The sequence below is a fragment of the Oncorhynchus mykiss genome, chromosome 26 (genome assembly GCF_057628025.1).
Source record: "Oncorhynchus mykiss isolate SJ-2025 chromosome 26, ASM5762802v1, whole genome shotgun sequence".
Lineage (NCBI taxonomy): Eukaryota > Metazoa > Chordata > Actinopteri > Salmoniformes > Salmonidae > Oncorhynchus > Oncorhynchus mykiss.
In genome coordinates, this window is record NC_143047.1 from 23,186,142 (window position 1) to 23,211,119 (window position 24,978).

General features: G+C 42.3%; 1 protein-coding gene across 1 annotated transcript; it reads left to right on the forward strand.

The window, feature by feature from the left end:
- The first annotated feature begins 5,648 nt into the window (after positions 1 to 5,648).
- On the forward strand, positions 5,649 to 24,768 carry LOC110506639 (CD81 antigen). The gene is made up of 8 exons (XM_021586411.3): positions 5,649 to 6,005; positions 10,836 to 10,950; positions 21,083 to 21,180; positions 21,298 to 21,372; positions 21,627 to 21,746; positions 21,883 to 21,981; positions 22,088 to 22,171; positions 22,297 to 24,768. The coding sequence occupies exons 1-8, from the start codon at positions 5,940 to 5,942 to the stop codon at positions 22,357 to 22,359; spliced, it is 720 nt and encodes a 239-aa protein (XP_021442086.1). The 5' UTR covers positions 5,649 to 5,939; the 3' UTR covers positions 22,360 to 24,768.
- Positions 24,769 to 24,978: the final 210 nt, after the last annotated feature.

The window sequence follows — 24,978 nt, forward strand, 5'->3', positions numbered from 1 at the left end:
CAATGTCTACACTGTATTTCTGATCAATTTAATGTTATTTTAATGGACAAAAAAAATGTGCTTTTCTTTCAAAAACAAGGACATTTCTATGTGACCCCAAACTTTTGAAAGATAGTGTACCAGTCAAAAGTTTGGACACACCTACTCATTCAAGGGTTTTTCTTCATTTTGACTATTTTCTACATTGTAGAATAATAGTGAAGACATCAAAACTATGAAATAACACATATAGAATCATTGTCACGTTCGCTGAAATAATTATCGGACCAAGCTGAAGCGTAATATGGTTTCCACATATTAAACAAAGAATGAACGAAACAAACAACGAACCGTGACTAGAGAGGTGCTACGTGCACTAACTCAAAACAATATCCCATAAAGCACAGGTTGAAAAAATGCTACTTAAATATGATCCCCAATTAGAGACAATGATAGCCAGCTGCCTCTAATTGGGAATCATACCAAACACCAACATAGAAAAACTAAACTAGAACCCCACATAGAAAATAATAACTAGAAAACCCCAGAGTCACACCCTGACCTACTATACCATAGAAAAACAAAGGCTCTCTATGGTCAGGGCGTGACAGTACCCCCCCCCCCCCCCCCCAAACCTGAAACAAATGGGGAGGGTAGGGGGGGATGATTAGTGTCGGTGGCGGCTTTGGTGCAGGACGAAGAACCCACTCATCCCGCGGATCCGACAGCGTCGGGGGCGGCTCTGGGGCGGGACGAAGAACCCGCTCAGCTCGCGGATGCACCATCTTTGGTGGCGGCTCTGGTGCGGGCCAAAGGACCCGCTCAACCCATGGATCCAGCCATGGACCCGGGCTGAACACTGTGCCTGGACTGGACCTCGGTATCAAGGAAGGCTCCTGCCATGGAGCGGGACTAGACACCAGATCTGGACTGGACATCAGTGCAGAGAAAGGCTCCTGCCATGGAGCAGGACTGGACGCAGTTTCTGGACTGAGCACCGGCGCAGGAGAAGGCTCCGGCCATGGAGCTGGACCGGACGCGTTGCCTGGACTGGGCATCGGCCCAGGGGAAGTCTCCCGCCATGGATTGAGACTGGACGCTATGCCTGGACTGGGCACCAACGCGGAAGAAGACCGTCGCCTGAAGCTCTGGACCGGGGACCGTCGCCTGAAGCTCTGGACCGGAGACCGTCGCCTGAAGCTCTGGACCGGAGACCGTCGCCTGAAGCTCTGGACCGGGGACCGTTGCCTGAAGCTTTGGACTGGGGAAGCGCACTGGAGGCCTGATGCGTGGGGCCAGCACAGGTGGCACTGGACTGGTGACACGCACCTTAGGGCGAGTGCGAGAAGCAGGCACAGGACGCACCGGACTGGAAAGGCGCACTGGAGGCCTAGTGCATGGAGCCGGCACAGGTGGGGCCAGACTGGTGACACGCACTTCAGGGCGAGTGCGGGGAGCAGGCACAGGACATACCTGACTGGGAAGGCGCACTTGAGGGAGAGTGCGAGGAGCAAGCTCAGGACGTACCGGCCTGGGAAGGCACACTTGAGGGAGAGTGCGAGGAGCAGGCACAGGACGTACTGGCCTGGGAAGGCACACTTGAGGGAGAGTGCGAGGAGCAGGCACAGGACGTAAGGGACTGGGGACACGCACTTCAGGGAGAGTGCGAGGAGCAGGCACAGGACGTACCGGACTGGGGACACACTTCAGGGAGAATGCGAGGAGGGGACACATGACGTACCAGACTGGAGAGGAGCACTTGAAGCCATAAGCGTGGAACCGGCACAGGTTGCACCAGACTGCTAACCGGATCCTCTGGTCGGATGTTGAGCAGAACACACTTGCACAACATCTCTCTCATCTCACTCTCTCCCAAGTTCACCATTGCCTCCCTGACAGTCTCTGGTTATTCCCTCTGCTCAGCCGCCAGCTCCATGTGCCACCCCCCAAAAAAACTCTGGGTTGTCCTTGGGCTTTCTGTAGCCGCGAACCCTGTTGTCGTCGCTGTCCTCCATAATCTCCTTCCATCTGTCGCCAAGGAAAGGTTTCGCATCTTCCCATAACTTCTTCCCATGTCCAGAAATGCTTTCCTATTTGGGCACGCTGCTTGGTCCTGGTTTGATGGGATATTCTGTCACATTCGCTGGAATAATTATCGGACCAAGCTGCAGCGTGATATGGTTTCCACAAAACAACAAAGAATGAACTAAATAAACAACGAACCGTGACTACAGAGGTGCTACGTGCACTAACTCATAACAATATCCCATAAAACACAGGTGGAAAAAATGCTACTTAAATATGATGCCCAATTAGAGACAACGATAGCCAGCTGCCTCAAATTGGGAATCATACCAAACACCAACATGGAAAAACTAAACTAGAACCCCACATAGAAAATAATAACTAGAAAAAACCCCAGTCACGCCCTGACCTACTATACCATAGAAAAACAAAGGCTCTCTATGGTCAGGGCGTGACAATCATGTAGTAACCAAAAAAGTGCTAATCAAAATAGATTTTATATTTGAGATTCTTTAAAGTATCCACACTTTGCCTTGATGCCAGCTTTGCACACTCTTGGCATTCTCTCAACCAGCTTCATGAGATAGTCACCTGGAATGCATTTCAATTAACAGGTGTGCCTTGTTAAAAGTTAATTTGGGAAATTTCTTTACTTCTTAATGATTTTGAGCCAGTCAGTTGTGTTGTGACAAGGTAGGGGTGGTACACAGAAGATAGCCCTATTTGGCAAAAGACCAAGTCCATATTATGACAAGAACAGCTCAAATAAGCAAAGAGAAATTACAGTCCATCATTATATTAAGACATGGAGGTCAATCAATCGGGAAAATTCCAAGAACTTTGAAAGTTACTTCAAGTGCAGTCGCAAAACCCATCAAGTGCTATGATGAAACTGGCTCTCATGAGGGCCGCCACAGGAAAGGAAGACCCAGAGTTACCTCTGCTACAGATGATAAGTTCATTAGAGTTACCAGCCTCAGAAATTGCAGCCCAAAAAGATGCTTCACAGAGTTCAAGTAAGAGACACATCTCAACATCAGCTATTCAATGGAGACTGTGTGAATCAGGCCTTCGAGGTCGAATTGCTGCAAAGAAACCACTACTAAAGGACACCAATAAGAAAACGAGACTTGCTTGGGTCAAGAAACACGAGCAATGGACATTCGACCGGGGTAAATCGTATTATTTATCAAATTTTTCAACTGCTGTGTCTTTGGGAGACGCAGAGTAGGTGAATGGATGATCTCTGGATGTGTGGTTCCCACCGTGAAGCATGGAGGAGGAGGTGTGATGGTGTCGGGGTGCTTTTCTGGTGACACTGTCTGTGATTTATTTAGAATTCAAGGCACACTTAACTAGCATAGCTACCACAGCATTCTGCAACGATACGCCATCCCATCTGGTTTGAGCTTAGTGGGACTATCATTTGTTTTTCAACAGGACAATTTCCCAACACAACTCCAGGCTGTGTAAGGGCTATTTGACCAAGAAGGAGTGTTATGGAGTGCTGCATCGTATGACCTGGCCTCCACAATCACCGGACCTCAACCTAATTGAGATAGTTTGGTATGAGTTGGACTGCAGAGTGAAAGAAAAGCAGCCAACAAGTGCTCAGCACATGTGGGAACTCCTTCAAGATTGTTGGAAAAACATTCCACATTCCTCATGCTTTGATGTCTGCACTATTATTCTACAATGTAGAATATAGTCAAAATAAATAAAAAACTTGACTGAGTAGGTGTGTCCAAACTTTTGACTAGTACTGTATATATAAGCTACTTATACATATTATACATACTTATAAATAGTACACTCATATACATTTAGTTGCCTGTATTTTAGGTACACCCCTCTAGTACCGGGTCGGACCCCCGTTTCCCTCCAGAACAGCCTGAATACTTTGGGGCATGGAAACGTTGCTAAATTGGTATCAAGGGACCTAATGTGTGCAGGAAAATATTCCCAGTACCATTACACCGCAACCACCAGCCTGTACTGATGGTATGTATACATAGCATACTTATGTGGAAAAAGTACTTATGTGGAGAGAAGTATGTGTATTATGCAGTACAGACACTGCCCTGTTGTGGAAAAAAATATTACGGGTAATTTCAGTTGTGCCCATTCAATCGTGTGTGTTAAAACAGCTTTCAAGATCATATGAGTTTATTAGCTTACAGACAGAATCCATTATCTTAGCAACATCAGGATTTTCCAGATCAGTGATGTGATCTTAGACTGGACTCATCTATTGTCTTGGCCCACCGGTGGTTTTATTTGGCCCCTAAATTTCTGAGCCTACAACAGTTAACATTTATGTAAATGTTTACATTTTTTATTGTTGGACAGAAAAGACTGTAAAAACACCAGGAAATCATCTCCAAGTGATTTAAATGTGTGGAAATCTGTTCCCAAGTAAACCGACGCATAACAGAGCGACACGTGATTGTATACAAACAAATGTAAGCAAGGTTTGAAATGATTATGTTTTAGTCAAATATTGTATCTGTTTGAGCTTCTTGTGGTCAATTTGCAGTCTGCAAATTATGTTCCGTCCCCCCGAACAACCACTCCAAAAAAAAATAATCTAGTTGATGATCCCTGATCCATGAATAGATTAGGCTAAAGAGATATTGTTACCGGCCATTAAAATGACTACTGATTGATGGAGCAGTCATTACCATATCCCCAGGACCATTAAGGACGCAACTATGACCCACAAACAGACAACTTGAAGAGTGTTGCATATAGTATGCCCAGCTATCCTCTTCAGACATGATTCATGAAAGGTACAGTAAAAAATGGTAGAAAACATGAATCCATTCAAATGAAGATATAATACTGCGCTGACACCCAGTGGACACAAAACAGCACAATCTGGAAGATTCCCTGCTGTTCAATTGTCATTTCAATATACCGAAATAGTCATTTATAAATGACTATGAGCTAGTGTGACTGCCTTACTCTATCCCCAAGTCTAAGCTTGTATTACTACATTACTTATAATCTTTGTTGTTATTGTGTCTTTATAACATACTGTATATTCAAATAGCTTGTGCCTGTTGTATGCTGAAAGACTTCCATACTAGATCTGCACTCTATATCCTATATATATTCGGTGGTGATATCTAGAGATGTGGTGTGACTGTGAGGTATAGCTTCCCAAAGAATCACAATTGTTGAATTACCCTATTCTGGAACACTTCCAACTTCAAATGGCTATTCAAATGTAAAGACTCTATTTGGGTCTTTGAATGAGCCATGAAAAATGCATGCACTACAAAGGTCTCATTAATTGAGCTTCCACCTGCATCTCAGAGCTAACCTGTCCTGTCAGGATGTCAATAACAATATCACTCCATATGATACAGCTGTCTGTAGCCTCTCTATAGACCAAAGTGAATAGCTACACCTTACTAGCTAGCCTACTAACATGCAAAGTTGAGCACAACACAGACCCCAACAGTTTGATGCCATGCTACCTGGAGCCCCAGTCACAGATAAACTTATGGAAGAAAAAAGTCGACTCTATGCACACTCGGGGTCTTGTAATAGGCCTAACAATGATTGTATAATATCGGCCCCACTCACCCACTGGCCCAATAGGTATAGCCTCCTAAACTGCCATGCCATACTTTCTCTGTAGGTGGCACCGTTGTACAACCATATTGTTCGATTTGTGCAAGGAGAGAGGCTCATTAAAGAAACTGAGGCGGGGTCACGCGAAGGGATTGCGTACCCTACATATCTTGTTGGCAAGCAGTGTGAGTCTCTTCCTCCTCCACCTAGTTTTTAAGGGGCGGGGTGTTACTTGGGTGTTGCCCATTTGCGTCGACCTCGACAGTATCCATCGGATTATTTTCATTTTACAACCGCCTGGCCTTGTGTCTCTTGCCCGTTGCCTCACCACCGAAAGGGATCTGAGTACTTCAACCATGGGAGTCGAAGGCTGCACTAAATGTATCAAATACATGCTTTTCTTCTTCAACTTCATCTTCTGGGTGAGACTTTTTTCTTGTAATATAGACTTTTAACTGGCCAAGCAATTGGTTGCTTGTCTATTGGGGCAGTAACCTCCCCCTCTTCCTGCTAAAAATAGTTTTATTAAAAATAGATTTACTTTGTTGTTGTTGCCAAATAGGTATACGATCTGGGGAAAACCTCACCCAAATAGGCCTGCAGATGCCGATGTAGTGGTCTTATTTATAGTTGTTTTGTTTATTGTTTTATTTGTCTTATTTTTATTAAATTAAAAATAGAGGTTTGTTTTTAAATAGACCTAGACTCGTAGCCTATGCTGCCATATGGCGATATGAGGTGCGTTCTTATTTATTACGAATAGCTGTACAAGAGCAGCCATATTTTAGTGACCGCATCGGGAACAGACCGTCATGATATGCGAATATTTGAAATTATGTTGCTGACTAAAGTAAAGAATTATATAAATAATAACCGAGTGCAGGATATGATTGACCGGAATATGACTGTGCAGGAACTAAGAACATAGTGTGTATTCCAGTACATAGATTGTGGTCCGTTTTCGACTACAAATCACATTTCAGTCATTGTTTAGATTGGAATACCTCGAAGTTGTCCCTCGGTAATCTCATACATACACCCATAATTTTCAGTGGTGTTTTTGCCTCCAATGAACATGATTCAATTCTGGAATGTATGTTAATAAAATAGGCCCGTTAATCATTGTGAAGTTGTGTAAATCCCCTGAAATGCCTTTGCCTCTGTGATTCATTGGGTACATGTTTTAACAATGGATGACTCATTGGGATGGAGGGAAACTTTGACTAAAAGACCACAAACATTTATGCAATCTTTTCAAAACCCAACAGATTCTCATTCCATCCTTTCATTAGTGGAAGTGAAATGTTCCTTGGTCTTTTTATGTCCCTGGCAAGCCAGCTAAGAACAAATCCTTATTTACAATGAAGGCCTACCAAAAGGCAAAACGACGGGAGCTGGGATTAAAAATAAATAAGATATAGGACAAAACACACATCATGACAAGAGAGACAACACTACATAAAGAGAGAACTAAGACAACAACCTAGTGGCAACCTATGGCAGCAACACATGACAACACAGCGTGGTAGCAACACAACATGACAACAACATGGCAGCAGCACAAAACAGGGTACAAACATTATGGGGCACAGACAACAGCACAAATGGCAAGAAGGTAGAGACAACAATACATCACTCAAAGCAGCCACAACTGTCAGTAAGAGTGTCCATGATTGAGTCTTTGAATGAAAATAAAACTGTCCAGTTTGAGTGTTTGTTGCAGCTCATTCCATATTCTTCTGTCTTGAGATGTATATTTTTATTTTAGGGATATGTTATTGATTGATGATTAGGCAGAAGTATTCTTAAGAGCGTGTATTGAACCACAACAACCAGAAGGACATGTATTGGTAGACCTCTGGACTATTGTTGTAAGCACATCCCCTAGGCTACTTTTAGGTGAGATTAGGTGAGGGCACTGAATTTGAGAAATCATTGACTGTGCCAAGACTTGTTCATGTTGGTTGTAATGTGGGAGTGAAATTCATTGTGGGCCTTGGCTCAGTCATGAAGAAGGTTGGAAAGGATGAATTATAGTAGGGACTGGGGTGTGGCATAGCAGTCATCTGTGGAGACTGAGAGATACTCATTTTAAGATTCATGATTGCTTAAGTGGCTGCATGGATTGATGTGTCAGGGTCTTTTGCTTGCTCAATGACCATATCCATTAGACGGGACATGTATATCATCCATTCTCTTTTCTCTCAAGGATAATTCATCCAAACGCTGTCATTGTGAATTAAACTAAAAGCCTTCCCCCAAAAACGTTTGATTAAGAGTTGCTACCCATGCCATTTTGCATATGTTGAACAGGTGGCAAATCACTTCAAGAACAAGCTGGCAAAAAAAAGAAAGATCTGTCTAATTACCTTTAGTTTGAACACATCCTTTCACATGAAAACCTTTCAATCACTTTGTTCATTCCTGTGGATTGCCTTTTGAGCCGGGACACCAAGTAATTTAAATGTATCAAATACAATTCTGATTTAAACAATGTCAGTCAGTGTCCTCTTGTACACCCGCATTCGAAGGACAAGACTCATGGGCCTCTCAGAACATAAATCAGAGTTGAGTGGGAAGGGGCCGGTGGCTGACCCGTGGTTTACAGGATCTGCATTTGAGCCATTCCCATCAGCAGCACCAGTGTGCCAAGCATTTTACAACCCCCTGCATACAAGGCATGTGGCAGAAATAGCCCTCTCACTAGACTGCAGTAAAAAGAGCTGAGGTGCTAGGGAGGTATGGTGGTATGTTATCTGGTCCCAGACAGATAGCAGCAAGGCATGTAGTTCTGTAGTATCAGGATACAGTTCTAATACAGCAAAGGGGAAACACAGTGGGGTACTGGCACTGAGGTATACTATGTTGTGTTTGCCAGTCATAGTACAGGAAGAACATGTACTGTACTTTCTCACACAGATAAGTGACACATTTATCTCTCGAACTTGGTGAACATGCTGAAAATGCTCTTTCCCAGGCAAGAGTTGAGGGAAATGAGATAAGCAGTTCATGATGTGTACTTGAAGATAGTAGCTGTTTTGGAGTATTGTTATTTTCTTCTGTGAATTTAACATTTTAGCTAGCATGGAAATGACATGATTAAGTTCATTGGGTTAATATAATGATATGGTTGGTTGGTCTCCCTGAGATTTTCACAAGACTCACTTGCATGTCACTTGGTTGGCCTCGTACCACTTTGATAATATAAATAATCATGGATTGGATTTGAATGCTCACACCTGTGTCATATCATTGTAATTACTATAGTAACAATATTGTATAAACTTTTTGTTACCTAATAATTATGTTAGTGGAATAGTGACTGTTGTGACTATCTTTTTTGTAGCCTATAAAGCCAACTCTACGTAGATCTGTGCTTGATCAGTACATGGATGGAATGAGGCAATTGAAAGAAGCACTGTACTTGGGATAGAACCATGAAATACTTTCCAAACTGTTTACCATCCTACAGTTGAATCTTGCCCCAAAAACCACACAGAGAATCAAACACAGTGGACTATAGGGCTTTTGTGTCCAGATAGGAAAAGGAGTCTGAAGTTCCCTTCTTCAATGAGACCCCCTGGTGTGGAAGCAAACAAATGACTGTGCACTGACACATGCTACCTCTGTTATTTTCCCCATGCAGCCACCTGTCTCTGCAGGTTGCTCTCAGGCCAGCATGTTGGAAAGGCAGGGGAAACCTGACTTATTGAGGAGGTGGAGGGAGGGAGGGCAGTCATACTGTGTCTACAGTAGACATCAGAGCAGCCCTTTGCCCATACTGGGAACAGCAACAGCTGACAGGGGTGAGGGAAGACACCCGAAAGAGGAGGGTGACAATAAGGTTGCAGAGAACTGGCATGCCTTCCCAGTCACTGGACTTCATTTCTGTCCACTGTTCTTATTCATATTTCTTTCCCTAGCAACACCTAAGGAATTTGAATTTAGCTTTATATTTTATGGAACCATTAGGCCTCAGTATAGAATTTGGAAATAAGTATGGACTCTTTCCATTTGTGAGAAGAAAAAAAGTTAATAACAAGTTTATATTAAACATTGTATGATACAGTACAGGATCATATTAATGTAATTTATGTGTGTCTCGGGGTCTGTGTCTCTCAAGTACTAGATACAGTATATGCATGTCCAAATGACAGAAATCCCAAGAGAGACGACTGTTCAGATGTCTCTCTTGGCTGCTCCAGAATGCAACTGTTCAGGAGCCTCACCCTTTGGCAGGCTGCAGTGTTGATATTGTTGCCAGGCAGCAGCGAGCCTCAGCAGTGGAATGGACCTTGCTGAGGGAGATGTGGAGGAGAGAAGAGCAGAGAGGCTGGGTAGGGGAGGCTATTTTCAGGCAGAATTTCTGATAGTCTCCATGAATGAACTCAACCAGAGGGATCATGATTATTATACAGCTAACTTAGGTTAAGTCTTAACATATTCCTGCTGGGAAGATATGGGTTAGATATATTACATATATGAGCAGAGCCTCCTTTTTCCTCCACTTGTCTGGACAATCGTTAGTCAGAGTTGTGCTGCCTGTGTTTGTTGGGACTGCGGCAGAAGCGGTGCTGTGTAGATTAATTACATAACACCAACGCTCCCCATCCTAATAGCAACCGTAAAGATCTGTCAACACCAATCCACTCTTGGCGAACCCCAGCTGCTATACTGCTAAATAGAAGCAAAAATGTATGCTGAAATGTATGCAGATCCCCAGCTGCTATACTGCTGAATAGAATCAAACATGCATGCAGAAATGAATATTTGAATAAGGCCTCACTTTCCCCACTTCTTCTGTCCTCCAATGTTCAGCTCTGTCCAGTTTCTGGAGAGGCACTAGAAAGGGGGCCAAGAAGTCCCCCATTCTTGGAGCCAAAATGGAGGCTATGGTAGAAAAGACTTCACTGTTCATCCAAATTCAGGGAGAAACCAGACACTGCTGAAATAGAAACCTGGGCTGTATAAAAGTTGTCAGTTTTGGTAAAGCATGGAGTCACAGGGATTCCACTATTGACTCCTACTTTGGCATCAAGATTAGCCAGAGACACTGTTGCTTTAGAGAAGAGGGTGTTGGAAGTGACGATGTTCAGTCTGCTAAGAACATAAACAACACTGAAGTTCTATTTGCTACACCTAACAAAATAAGACTTTCAAGTGAATTTTGCAAAGTAAATTAATGTTGGTTCTTCTATGTGAGTCCCTGTGTCTAACTCTTTAAATTTTCTCATTCCCTCTCTTCTGTCCAGCTCGCAGGAGGTGTGGTCCTGGGCGTGGCTCTATGGCTTCGACATGACGGCCACACCAGCAGCCTGCTAGAGTTGAAGTTTGACGGCCAACAAGCACCAACCACCTTCTTAAACAGTAAGTACTTTAACTCTCCCTCCTTGTCGTCAGACTGTACTGTAACATGCATTTAACATGGTGAATATGTGTTAGAAACATTTTATCGGTGTTCCATAAACGTGATGTTGTGAGCTGGGTTCTCTCTATTTGACATCTGGTCCATTGTGTAGTTGTACTCCCCTGGAGTGCTCAGGGACAAGGTCAAGCAGAACAAACAGTATCCCAATGCTCCACTGACCCCTCAGTGTCTTCTAAAATGGCAGATTCCACTTTTCTACTATTATGGCCAAAGTGATCAAACGTAGTTTCTCTAGGGTTACTTAAGTAGTTTAATTCAATTATTAAAAATAGGGATTTCTTTGATTTCTGTCAAAAGCAGTGGTGTGTGTTCATTTGGAAAAATGAATGCCATCAGTGATGAATTGTAAATTCCCTCAGTTAATCTTTTTATGGAGGGGTTTACAGAATGAAAAGTCCCCTGTGTTATCAGGAAGAATGTAGCCTATGTTGCTCACATGTTGAGAAAGAAACATGTTTCCCCAGAAAGCAGTGCAATGTTTATCCAATATCTTTTAGACAACTACAACCCACACATACTTCCAGTTTCAGAATAAAACTTGTGTATCTACCTAACATTTACAGGTATAGTACCCTAAGGTATTTTGGGAGTTTTGTTTAGTACAATACTGCGACAGTAGCATTGGGTTTATACCTCACAATTCACTGAAAAGTATCTTTCTTGTGGCAGTCCACTATGTATGTATTCTGGACTGAGGTTGCCAGGGATTTTCCCATTGCACTAAAAAGGGAGAATACCGTCTGGTAATCATGTTATTCTTAGTTAGCAGCTGGGTGTTATGGGCTATGACCAAGCGTTCTATAGCTGAGGTCTTTATTTCTGTCTGACAGAGGTACTTGGTAACAACTGGACCAACAGCACCCTAAACAAGGGTCACAGCACTCTAACCCCAACTGTTCAAGTGTCACAACAGACCAGCTATATAAAACATTCTCCATCATCATCACATCCTGCAAGTTATACCCATGTAACAGTAGGGAGGAATTCAAGTAGAAGCAGCCATAGCAGTGTTTATGCAGTATTTCTGTTGAGAAACTGTTTCTGGGCGCACACACACATTTCTTATTCTAAAAACTGTAAACATAATTTTTATGTTGTCACTTTCCTAGTCTACATAAAGGCTTTGACATGTTTTCTTGTTTTGGAGGCTTGGACAATTCTCCAGAGAGGATCAACTGTCTGTTTTTCTGACCATGACAATGATTCCACACACCAAGTGGATCAGGTTTTCAGTTGCACTATTATGTCCACGTTGATATTCTCCTGTCTCACCCCCCACTACTCCTCGTCTCTCACTAGGCCTCTCTCTCTGGGTCCTCTTCCCTCCCTGTTCTTAAAGGGATCTTGGCATAATGCTGACCATGATTATATTTCCAACCTAATGGAAATCCCGTGGCAGCAGGAAAGGGAGTAAATAGCATCATCTCTTTCCTAAGGTTACGACATTAAAATCAGTCAAAACACTTTTTTACATAATTTTTGTGAATAAGACAATGATTAACACAACCTTGTGTAGAGTTTGTGCATTTTTACACAAGGTTAATTGTTGTTTTATAAGAGACAAAAGCTCTCCATTTTATCACTGTGGTCATTCGCCTGTCATTATTAACCAGACGTTATTAACATAGATATTAGCCTACTAACATCCATCTTACTCAAGTGATATCTAACTGCATAATGCATGACATTATAATCATCTACAAGATTGAAAATTCCCAGTCATTACAAGGCATAGCTTCAAATGTAAGACAAAAGTCTTTGAATGCAACTGTCTCAACAGTTAAGCGATTACGGCAAGTGAAGACTCATTAAGATATCCGGAAATAGTCTGTTAGAGGGAGGCATTACCCCACTCACTTTGTGCATACATTTACATTTAATAGTGTTTATGATAGTCTTCTTGTGGGAAGTGCAAGTGTGTGAAATGTTTTCAAGTAGTACAATATTGCTAGTGGAAGTGACACTAGTAGGTCGCTCATACACATTATCAGCTTCCATTTTGTGTGTTCCGTTGGGGGTGTTTCACACAGTCCCAGAGACGGGATGTGTCCCAAATGGCACCATACTCTCTATAATATGTAGACTACTTTTGGTCAGGGCCCAACAGTAATGCAATTTGAATGGAATAGGATGCCATTTGGGCCATGGCCTGTGAAGTTGTAATAGAAGGGAAGTTCCAGTGTAATGGCCTGGGCAGGCCTTGACCCATGACCTCATGGGGCTCCATGGACACAGCACCCGTTGTCCTTGCCCGGTGGGTTGCCATCGATGGCTGGGGACAGCTATAGGAGCTGCTCAGCCATGATAACAATACCTGCAAGGGTGGGCAAACTTTTGGTCTCAAGGGCCACATCGGGATTTTGAAATTCAACAGAATAAACATGTTTTTTACCGATTTGTTTGTCCAAATTAATTTGTGGGCCAGAAAGACGGCAGTTATTCAAAAATATATAGGCCCATTATAATTTCTATTAGAGGTCGACCGATTCTGATTTTTCAACGCCGATACCGATTTATTAGAGGACAAGAAAAAAACGATACCGATTTATCAGACCATTTCTTTGTATTATTTTTATTTTATTATTATTATTATTATTATTTATATTATTATTATTTTTAAATATATATATTTGTAATAATGACAATTACAACAATACTGAATGAACACTTTTATTTGTAACTTAATATAAATAAAATCAATTTAGTCTCAAATAAAAAATTAAACATGTTCAATTTGGTTTAAATAATGCAAAAAACAGTGTTGGAGAAGAAAGTAAAAGTGTAATATGTGCCATGTAAGAAAGCTAACGTTTAAGTTCCTTGCTCAGAACATGAGAACATATGAAAGCTGGTGGTTCCTTTTAACATTGAAAGCTAGTGGTTCCTTTTAACATGAGTCTTCAATATTCCCAGTTAAGATGTTTTAGGTTGTAGTTATTATATGACTATTTCTCTCTCTACCATTTGTATTTCATTTACTTTTGACTATTGGATGTTCTTATAGGCACTATAGTATTGCCAGCCTAATCTCGGGAGTTGATAGGCTTGAAGTCACAAACAGTGCTGTGCTTCAAGCATTGCGAAGAGCTGCTGGCAAACGCAGGAAAGTGCAGTTTGAATGAATGCTTACGAGCCTGCTGCTGCCTACCACCGCTCAGACAGACTGCTCTATCAAATATCAATAATAAACACTGAAATACGAGCCTTAAGTCATTATGGTCAAATCTGGAAACTATCATTTCGAAAACAAAACGTTTATTCTTTCAGTGAAATACATAGCCTTTCCGTATTTTATCGAACGGTGACATCCCTAAGTCTAAATATTGCTGTTACATTGCACAACCTTCAATGTAATGTCATAATTATGTCAAATTCTGGCAAATGAATTAGTCTTTGTTAGGAAGACTGGTCTTCACACAGTTCGCAACGAGCCAGGCGGCCCAAACTGCTGCCAATACCCTGACTCTGCTTGCACTGAACGCAAGAGGAGTGACACAATTTCCCCAGTTAATATTGCCTCCTAACATTAATTTATTTGAACTACATATGCAGGTTTAAAAACATATATACTTGTGTATTGATTTTAAGAAAGGTATAGATGTTTATGGTTAGGTACATTGGTGCAACGACAGTGCTTTTTTCGCGAATGCGTTGTTAAATCATCGCCCGTTTGGTGAAGTTGAAGTAGGCTGTGATTCGATGATAAATTAACAGGCACCGCATTGATCATATGCAACGCAGGACAAGCTAGATAAACTAGTAATATCATCAACCATGTGTAGTTAACTAGTGATTATGTTAAGATTTATTGTTTTTTATAAGATAAGTTTAATGCTAGCTAGCAACTTAACTTGGCTCCTTGCTGCACTCGCGGAACAGGTGGTCAGCCTGCCACACAGTCTCCTCGTGGAGTGCAATGTAATCGGCCATAATCGGCATCCAAAAATGCAGATTACTGATTGTTATGAAAACTTGAAATCGACCCTAATTAATCGGTCAACCTCTAATTTCTATCTAGTTTTAGACATCCAACAGTGGCCTGATTGAATGGGCTGTAGTTTGTCCACCTCTGTGCAAGGGGATATCATAAGGCTATTGATCTGCTTTGTGGGAGTAGCAGTAGGAAGTACTGCAGCCTTGCTACTGTACAACTGCATCTTGATATTGGATGTATATTGTAGAAATGTTATACATGGGGAAAATAAGCAAATAAGGACTCAATTTCATCGTGCTTGTCGTAGCTTGAAAGATGGTGATATTGTATTGATGTTGATTCATTGGAACTTTTTGAAATAGTAGCTCTGTGTTCTGAAAGCAACTTGCCCAGCTAGTGATTGGGAAAGTTAAGGGAGTTGTACTTGCCTTTTGCTCCAGTGAAGTCTGTCAGTGAGAACAGATCCAGTGTATTATGTTTGCTAGTTTGAACAATTCTGGTCCAAAGTGTAAATGTTTTATGAGACAAAGTCTGGTTATGTTCAGATGGAACTGGGTGCCTCACCACAACACACATTGTATTGCAGAGAGCAAGAACCTATGTGGCGAGCACATGAGGTTAGAGACACCCAGCCAAACAGGAAAATACAAACATAGACATTTCCTTTGACCTATAACCACATTACCAACATGACCTTACATTACGCATCAACCCATATTGAGGGACATAGAAGGAGAGCGGATCTCAAATTAAAATAAGTGTGAATACATTTTACATTAACTACAACCAATAAAACCACCAATTTTGTCAGGACTTGGGTGGTACTCAGGTTCCTCTCATGCCTTGTGAGATTGGACAGAGGAGAGAGGTAAGAGGGTAATTCTACTGGTCCATTAAACACTCAGTGGGAGTAAACACACGGTACTATGTCCACTTTTCTGTTGATAGATTCCAGTAAAGAGTCAGAAGATGCCAGAAGATGCTTATTAGCACCACCCCTGCCCCAGGAGTCTAAATTTGCACTCTCACTCATACTTCTCCCTACCACTTCCTCTGGATAATGTCCTTTAGGTAGAGATATTATAGAACATTAAATGAGCCTCAATGGTTAATGTAATACTGAGCTGCTTCCAGAGTCTGGACTCGGCATGTCTTAAAAAGCTGGTATTCCACTATATGACCCCCAGATGCACTCCTCTGTCATGTTCAGTTCTAGTGTAGCATCACTCACATGTCACTGTCAGATACTGTGTAGTTGGCCGTAGTTATGTGACTAGGTTGAGGACCCTGAGGACGGTACAGTGATGCCGAAACATTCCCATTCAATTACTGGGAGTTTATACATGGAGTGTGCGACTTTCTTTATTTTGATAGTTTCTAGTTTATTCGCCTTTAGTCAGCGCCGCCAGACAAACTAATTTTTCTGGGTGTGCGCCAGCTCATGTTTTTTAATCTAGGTTGAGGTTACTAACATCAGCGAGGGATTTGTCCTGCTTCTCGAGGGGCCAAACTTGTTTGCCCTTTTGTTTACAACACAAATTCCTTCCTTGTGCGGTCAACTTCCTTCATAAACGTCCTCTCTCTCCCCTAAACTTTCACTAGCTGCAACATTCAAAATCTGCATTCAGTGTTGGCCTCATAAATCACCTTCCTTGTTATCAATCATTCATTTTATCATTCATGAATGCAGGTCAGAAGGGTAAACAGATATCACGTTAAGAAAGGAGGTAAAATGGAGGGGGAAGTGAACTTGCAGTAGAGGAAACTACCGCCATTTAGCCTTGATTCGGATGAAGACGCAAATGTAATAAACAGTAGCCAACTGGAGCACAGTCCATCCTCAGGGGATTTCCAATGATGTTATGGACGTTTTCAGGGCATTCATTTTCAAATGTATTCTTTAAAGTTGGTTAAGAGAAACCAAGAGACTGTGGTTGTTTTTCAGCAACTGTCCTTCAACAATTTACTCGCTTGTTTAAAAATAATCACAGCCTGCCCATTACATAAAGTATTTTTCTCTCCAGAGCATGGTCCTTGTTGCTTTTTTTTCTAAACGAAAGGAAAAAATTCCTCACCAGTCTCCCCCTCTCCTCCCTCATACTTCCCCACCCTCTTTCCCCTTTAGCCTGTTACTTTCCACTGAAGTTCAACTTTGTCCCCATCTGTTTGTGTTTAACGTCTGTGTTACACTCTCCCTCCTCCTCTTCAGCTCTGTCTACCTCTCTCTGTCCTCTCTTTTCTCTTCCTCCTTCCTTTGATTTTGTCACTCCTCCATCCACCTCTCTATCCTTATCTCAATCCTCTTGTTTTTCTCTTGCTCTGTCCATCTCTCTCTCTTGCTCTGGTATCCTCCTCCTCTCTCCTTTCTCTCTTCTCTTTTCCATTTATTTCCCTCATGCCTATACCTTCTGTGATAGGCTCCACACAGCACATCTCTCTCTCCTGGCCCATAGACTAGGTACTCTAGCACCGTGGTGGGGAGAGCTTGATGTCATAGACTAGGTACTCTAGCACTGTGGTGGGGAGAGCTTGATGTCATAGACTGGGTACTCTAGCACCGTGGTGTGGAGAGCCTGATGTCATAGACTGCACTGGTACCAGAGCTGGTGTTGGGCCTTATGTCTCCTCTCACTCAAGGGTCTTTCCCCCCCCCTGGCTCTGAACCAGCTGCCTGCCCCGGGAGTTAATGAGACTAACAGCTGCATTACAATTCACTGACGTGCACATACGCACGCACATGGACACACACAAGCACATACACACTTTTTCTGGATAATAATGTACTATCCAGTACCACAGTGCTGTATCAGTTTTCATGCGCACAGCCTCTACAGGTTTTTCCATAGCCAAAGACACATTCAAATAGTGGCATAAGCAGTGGCATTTCGGTTTGTTCAAGGTAGTGGAACAGTACAGTAATTCATGTCACACCCGTACCTATTAAGTTTAGAATGTAGTCTATGGTATATTGAATTCAATTTAGTGTACATTGGAATCTAACTCTAAGTTTAGTGTTTATTACACGCAAAGAAAGTGTATCCTCCAGAGAGGCCGATAATAGTTTAAATAAAACAAGAACTGAAACACAATGAGGTCAGGAGTCAACCTTTTTCTAGATGATCTGGGGGTGGTCAGCACTTCTCCCTGTTTCTCATATCATTTCCGTACAAGTAATGACTGGTGATGACTCAGTGGAAATCCATTGTACTGTATAGCCTTGGTCACGCACCCAAGAACAATGTATGTGCTTCAAATAAACATAAGATCCATTTGAAGCAACTTGTATTCTCTATCTTTACCTGAAGGATTTAACACATACAGTACTTGACAAAGTGCCGTTTTCAGAATATTCTTCCATGCCTATGGTAATCAAACTTCCCTAAAGAGGTCAAATGATATGTACAAAAGGTGAAGACTGAATAGTATCCTTAGAATGGGGTCCCGGGTTTCTTCAGGGCACTACACTCTTAGAAAAAAGGTTCCAAAATGATTCTTCGGCTATCCCCATAGAAGAACCGTTTTTGGGTCCAGGTAGAACACATTTTGGTTCCAGGTAGAACCCTTTTTGGTCCAGGTAAAACCCTTTTGGGTTCCATGTAGAACCCTCTGTGGAAAAGGATCTACATAGAACCCAAAAGGGTTCTACCTGGAATAAAATAGGGTTCTTCAAAGGGTTCCCCTATGGGGACAGCCAAAGACCCCTTTTAGGTTCTAGATAGACAAAAAGGTGCTAAGAGTGTAGGTCACCATTCATCCACTGTGAGTGAGGTCAGAGTAGAAGGTCACATCAGGGGCTCTGATGTTTGGAACCTCCGGATTAATCAACCAGCAGAAATACTGTTTACCTCAGACCAAAGCCTACATTATTTCACCATATTTGTGTTATTGCACACATTATTTGTGTTCTAACATTACTTTTTTGGTAATAATAAAAACATCTAGTTTGGTTGAAATATCATTTTCTACCCAATGGAAAGACTGTGTAGGCTCTGTTCACTCTTCCCTCAAATCTAGTGGTATCCAACGATGTCTTATGGTAGCAACCATGTTCTCACTAGTACACGAGTGGGTAGGACGGATGATTCAAACGTTGGTCATAAGAAATCTAGACAGCTACCGTGTGTCATCAACGCCACCGCTTCCCACAGGGAAAATGTTGTTTTTGCTGCTCACCACAGGAAGCACCTGGGTCACAAAGACAAAAATGTTGATATTCCTCTGATGCTTTTCGGATTAACTGACTGAGACCTCCAGACTAGTCTGCTGTTTTAGCCAACCAGTTGACACTCGGGGCAACATTTTTTTTTTGAATTTGCATACAGATGAAAACTAATTTGAAAGGAAATAAATTGTTGATCACACATAGATTCGTCAAATGCATGAATGGATGGATATAGCTCAAACAAGTGGTAAGGAAGGAAGAAAGAAAGAGCGCGAGAGACGCGTGTGATACTGTATCGACCCACTGCTAAACATGCCGGTCACGCCCCTGTTTTGTTCTGATGATGTCATGGTAAGGGATGGCTGAGCAGCGCTCGTAAAAAAATCTCCCCATCCGTGATTCAATTCCCCCTGCCGCACAGCCACAATCAAGGAAATAGAAGGAGCACTTGGTCAGCCTCCAAGCCATCGATTTTTAAATGAGCCAGGCGGGCAGGCAGGAGAGAGGCGCTGTCCTGGCCGTCTGTGTCCCTTCACTGGAATATGAGGGGATGGGAGAGGACAAGAATCCAATAAGCTTTGCGATTACAATATGTAGGACAAAAAAAACATTAACCCAAATCGTGACCAGGCCCCTCCTTGTATCTATCAAAGACAGAGTAGAGGGATGGGATAGCAGTGTAGTCTGTGGTGTGTGGTTGGAGGTCTTAAGGATGATGGATGGGGAGAGGGAGAGATCATAGGAGACATACAGTGGCATACAGTACCCCTACTTAAAGCCCTGTATAGTGTTTCAAGCAAGACAAAGGGTGTGTTTTTCCCCAAGTTGGTTTATAAAAATTGGTACCGTAATACTTTGCATAAAGGTCCCATGAACTGAGAGATATCTGAGAGATATAGAGAAAGGTTGCAGAAAGAGAAAGGGGACAAGAAAGAGAAGAGGCCTGTAGACTAAAGCATAAAGAAAGATCTTTCTTGAGCTAAAAAGTGGCATATTGTCTGTGGTTAGTGAGTCATTTCTACCCCGGGCTGCATTCACTGTTCAGCCAATAAAAGGGTCCCACACAGATTCACCACACAGCTCACCTCACACCAACCCTATCTTCTCGGTCCCCGCAAAACCTTAGGGCTATCGTCACGGAAACAGCAGTGAACAATAATGTTACGTTCCTTGGGAAGCGGTGGCTCAGCAACTGTTGCTCTGGACCACATGCTAAAGTCTGAGGTCACAGGAAGAGAAGGGAAGAAAGAAGGATGGTGGGTCAGAACAAAAGATAATTAACCAACCAGCATTCAGGATTGGACCCACCTGTTGAAAATATCACCTAAACCCCCTGATTGACATTCAGTGTGAGGCCATAGGCATTATATGGTCTTATGCATAGTTGGACTATTTCTAAGCACATTGTTTATGATTGAATTTATGGGTGAAATCAGTCCAGCACACCAAGGTCAGCAGAGCTACCATGGGTTTCCATGGTTACCATGCTAGCCCTGTGTGAGAATCTGATGGATGAAAACAAGGCATGATGGGAGGGGCTAATGAAATCTGACCACACCAAGGAGCTGTAAAAACAAAACATTGCACAGCCTGGCGAGAGACGACTTTGATATATTATAAACCTTTCAACTGAAAACAAAATATCCTTCCCCACTCCTGCATTCTCTTCAATTCTTATGCCAAATGTTCTTCATAAGAACAACATTTATCTACAATGTTTGGATGCATCTTGACATGAGACAGGAATGCTTATTGCATTGGATTGAGAGCCAAGCACATTGTGTAAATATAACTGCAAAGTTCCCATATTTAGGCAGAATTAAAACATGCTAAACCAAATAAATAACACCAACTCATGCCACCTGGTGGTTGTTAAGATGACTGCACTCATCATAAGGTAGTAGACACACTAGCAATGTTCTGCAGAATATTGACTAAGTTGTCTTTGTTTATTCTCTCTCCATCTCTATTTTAGGTGTTCACATCCTGATTGCTGTTGGCGCAGTGATGATGGTTGTCGGGTTCCTCGGCTGCTATGGTGCCATTCAGGAGTCTCAGTGTCTTCTTGGAACAGTGAGTCATACAGACAGAACACAATGCAGCAAAGAGTCACTTGTATGTGGTCTAGCCAGCCCATTCCCCGCTATCCCCTAAATTGTCCACTGAATGAATTACTTTGTTTTCCTCCAGTTCTTTGCCTGCTTGGTGATCCTGTTCGCTTGTGAGGTGGCAGCTGGAATCTTTGGATTCATGCACAAAGATTCGGTGAGGAAACATACTAACTCTGATCTTACACACAGAAACACATTGCACACATACACAACAACAAAATGTATGTTGAAACACACAGTGTATTATACAGTACTACATGATAGAGTTAAACTCCATTTGATAATGTCATAGTGTGGCATTAATGTGATCATGAGTAACTGAGGGCGGAATAACTACATCCAGTTATTCCTTAAGAGTTCCATATCTGTCATAACCTGACCAGACACATCCTGTCCTTTTGGTTGTAGATTTCCAAAGAGCTGATTACCTTCTATGACAATGTGTACGAGAACTCTGTAGCAACCACTTTAACAGACCAGGACAAGAAACAGGCTGCCACTGCTGTGCTGAAGGTCTTCCATGAGACGGTAAGTCAAGCTCATACTTAAACTAAAAGCATAACTGTCCAAAACTCACTTGTAGGCTGAAAGTGAATTTCATATCAACATCCAGACACACATCTCACTAATACAACTCCACTAACACATGCCTTTTTTCTTTTAGTTGGAATGCTGTGGTAGGGGTTTCAGCAACCCGTTCACTACATTAATCACCCAAGGTTTAACGGACATCTGCCCCAAGTCAGTCTCCGCTTCCACTACAGTAAGTACTCTTATGGCCAACTATGAGGACAATACAGAATGTTGGTTGTATAGTACATAAACCACAAAGTACAATTCCGACTCAAATGTGTTTTTTTGTTTGACAGGACTGTCACGGAAAAATCACTGAGCTCTTTACCGAGAAGGTTTACCTGATTGGCATCACTGCTCTGATAATTGCTATTATTATGGTGAGTATCATGAAAGAGAGTATGTAGCTTGTGTGGAAGTGTAGCTCATACAAGATAAAGGATCCTTGGTCTCTCTATGAAGAAATCCATAATGCCCCTCTCGTTTCTTTGTTCTCTCCTGTCAGATCTTTGAGATGACATTTAGTATGGTCCTGTGCTGTGGGATCCGCAACAGCCCGGTGTACTAAAGTCCAGGGGGAAGAAGCAAGGGCTAGTGACCTCTGGAGATACTAGCCAATGACTGAAGGAAAATATTTATCTTCCTTTTTTGTTTTTATAGCCTGTCACTTCCTCAAATAGTTGCTTGCTAATTTTGTCAGTTGTACAAGATCAAAAATGCATCTTCTCACACAGTTTTTGATAATATAGTACCAACTATTCTTGTCAGGCACAGATAGCTGTTCAATATTTTGACTAATGTTAGTCTGTACAAAATGTTGAGGTTTACATTGGCATGGCTTTTAAACACACACACAAATACAGATCCTGGAATTCTCGTGTTAATTGTGAAGTATTGCCATATGTTATGCTGGAGTCCAAAACATTGTATTCTGTTGGTTTATCAATCTCTTTTCAAATGTATATGTATGAACTGTATATATTTGCAGTGCTTTATGACTGTCAAGCATGGGTAATGTATTGAATCCCTTCTCCCATAAGTTTCTGCACTCACTGCTTGTCTGCCTGAGTTTTCTCCATAGAGAACAACCACTAACAGTGAATGGATACTATTGATTTGTCTGTCCCATCTAAAACCAAGATAATAGAAGTGATAGTTTGTCCTGTGCTTTTATAACACCTACCAAGCCATAAAGAGACCCCATGCCTCCAAGCCTTATGAGTGGAATAACCCATCCTCCCCAACAACACCTTGTTCCTGTTAAACTACATTGAATGTCCTATCCTTAACCTATTGCTGTGTACTGTGCATACCTACAGAAACCTCACCTCTTGGGGTCCTAAGCTGGCACAGCGGTAAAACGCACTGCACCGCAGTGCTGAGGCACCACTACAGCATGGGGTTTGATCCCAGACTGTCACAACCGGCCGTGACCGGGATCCCCATAGGACGGCGCACAATTGGCCCAGTGCCGTCCGGGGTAGGGGAAGGTTTGGCTGGTGGGGCTTTCCTTGGCTCATCTTGCTATAGTGACTCGCTGTGACTGGTCTGGACGCCTGCAAGCTGACTCCAGTCATCAGTCAAATGGCGTTTCCTCCGACACATTGGTGCGGCTGACATCCGGGTTAAGAGAGCAGTATGATAAGAAGTAGGCAGCCAGATGGGTCATCTTTTGTAGGACACATGACTCAACCTTCGCCTCTCCTAAGACTGTTGCAGAGATGAGCCAAAGGACCTAATACGGGGTAAAAAATACGCTTGTGGCCATACCACCCTGAACACGCCTGTTCAGGGTCGGGCCTGGTTAGTACTGGGACGGGAGACCGCCTGGGAATACCAGGTGCCCTAAACGCCAAAAAAAAAACGTCACCTCTTCAGACGTTCAGACAAATCTATTTTATTTTCAAATCATTTTTTTTACCCCTGCTTGTTATACTCTGACAGTCAAACATCTTATAATGCTGGGACTTGCCAGACAGTGTTGTATCTGTGCTGTATGATGATACTGTATAATACCACTGACCATGCAGTTGTGAGAGGTTGTGTTTGTGTGTCAGGAAGTCCAATACTGGCCATGTCAACAAGTCAAGTCCACAACCAACCAACCACTAGGGGGCAGACCTGTTGTGGTGCTTCATGGTATTCCATGGATATGGTTCCAAAGCCAGGGGGAGCGCTTGTCATACGTTCTTTCTCCACTCTGACTAGGGTTGCATGCTCAACTGCAAAGCACTTCTCGGCTGGTTCCATTTCAATCTTCAGCTTCCCTTCAGCGTTTACAGATTTTAATCTGATCCATTAGAGGGCGAGGTGGAGCTTTCACCCTATTATCTACACCCATCCAGTCCTTTCAGATCTGTTAACACAAAAGGGGTATGGGCTAGGGACTGAAGTGGAACCAGGCCCTTAACATTCACCTATATACACACATAAGCACTTAAACACTCACACATACTCACTCCATCATCATTTGTGTAGTCCTACATAATAGACTGTATGGCTTTCTAAGCCAACCAAAACCTAGTCTTCTTAACACAATGCCTATGCTGATATATGGTTAAGTGTCTTGTAACATGTACAGCTATATATTATTGTACTAATGACCATGTAAAGACAATGTAGCTATGCCTTTCATTGTGATATTTTGTCTGGTACGTTGTCAAAAGAAAAATGGGTGTCGGCTTCAGTGGCAGTGTGCAGGACTGAGAAATCAGTTGAGTTACTAAAGGTTGGGAAGATTAGCAACATGGCTGTATATGCTGTACAACACAAAGGTGAAGAACAATGCCAGCAAAAGCGTGTCTCTCTTTAGTATCTATGTCACTGCCCTACTGTAAAAACACTATACACAATGTAGTGACTGAGACGCAATAGCCCACTGCTGCCCAAATCTGTGCCCTTTCTCTCCTGTTTTAGATTTTGATTTGGTTTTGTTGCCCAAGTATTAAGGGATTAAATGTATTTTACAAATAATAAAGGAATAACCTGTCTTTTTCACATCTTATATAGTACATGAGTTGATGTTAAAATCCTTTACATAACCTTGACAGGTAGGCCCTATGTGGCAGTGTTTTCTATTCTAGGCTAGAAGCGGAAGTTTTAAACCAGGGTTTTCTTTCTTCACCCTAATTTCATACAAATATTTTTCCCAAATTACAAAGTTGCCTAATTATATGGATATAGAGAA

Excerpts from the sequence above, each read along its gene's own strand:
- LOC110506639 (XM_021586411.3), top strand. The coding sequence starts at position 5,940 with ATGGGAGTCGAAGGCTGCACTAAATGTATCAAATACATGCTTTTCTTC. Across the intron at positions 10,951-21,082 it reads ACCAACCACCTTCTTAAACA|GTGTTCACATCCTGATTGCT; the intron begins GTAAGTACTTTA and ends TCTCTATTTTAG. Across the intron at positions 21,747-21,882 it reads TGAAGGTCTTCCATGAGACG|TTGGAATGCTGTGGTAGGGG; the intron begins GTAAGTCAAGCT and ends TTTTTCTTTTAG.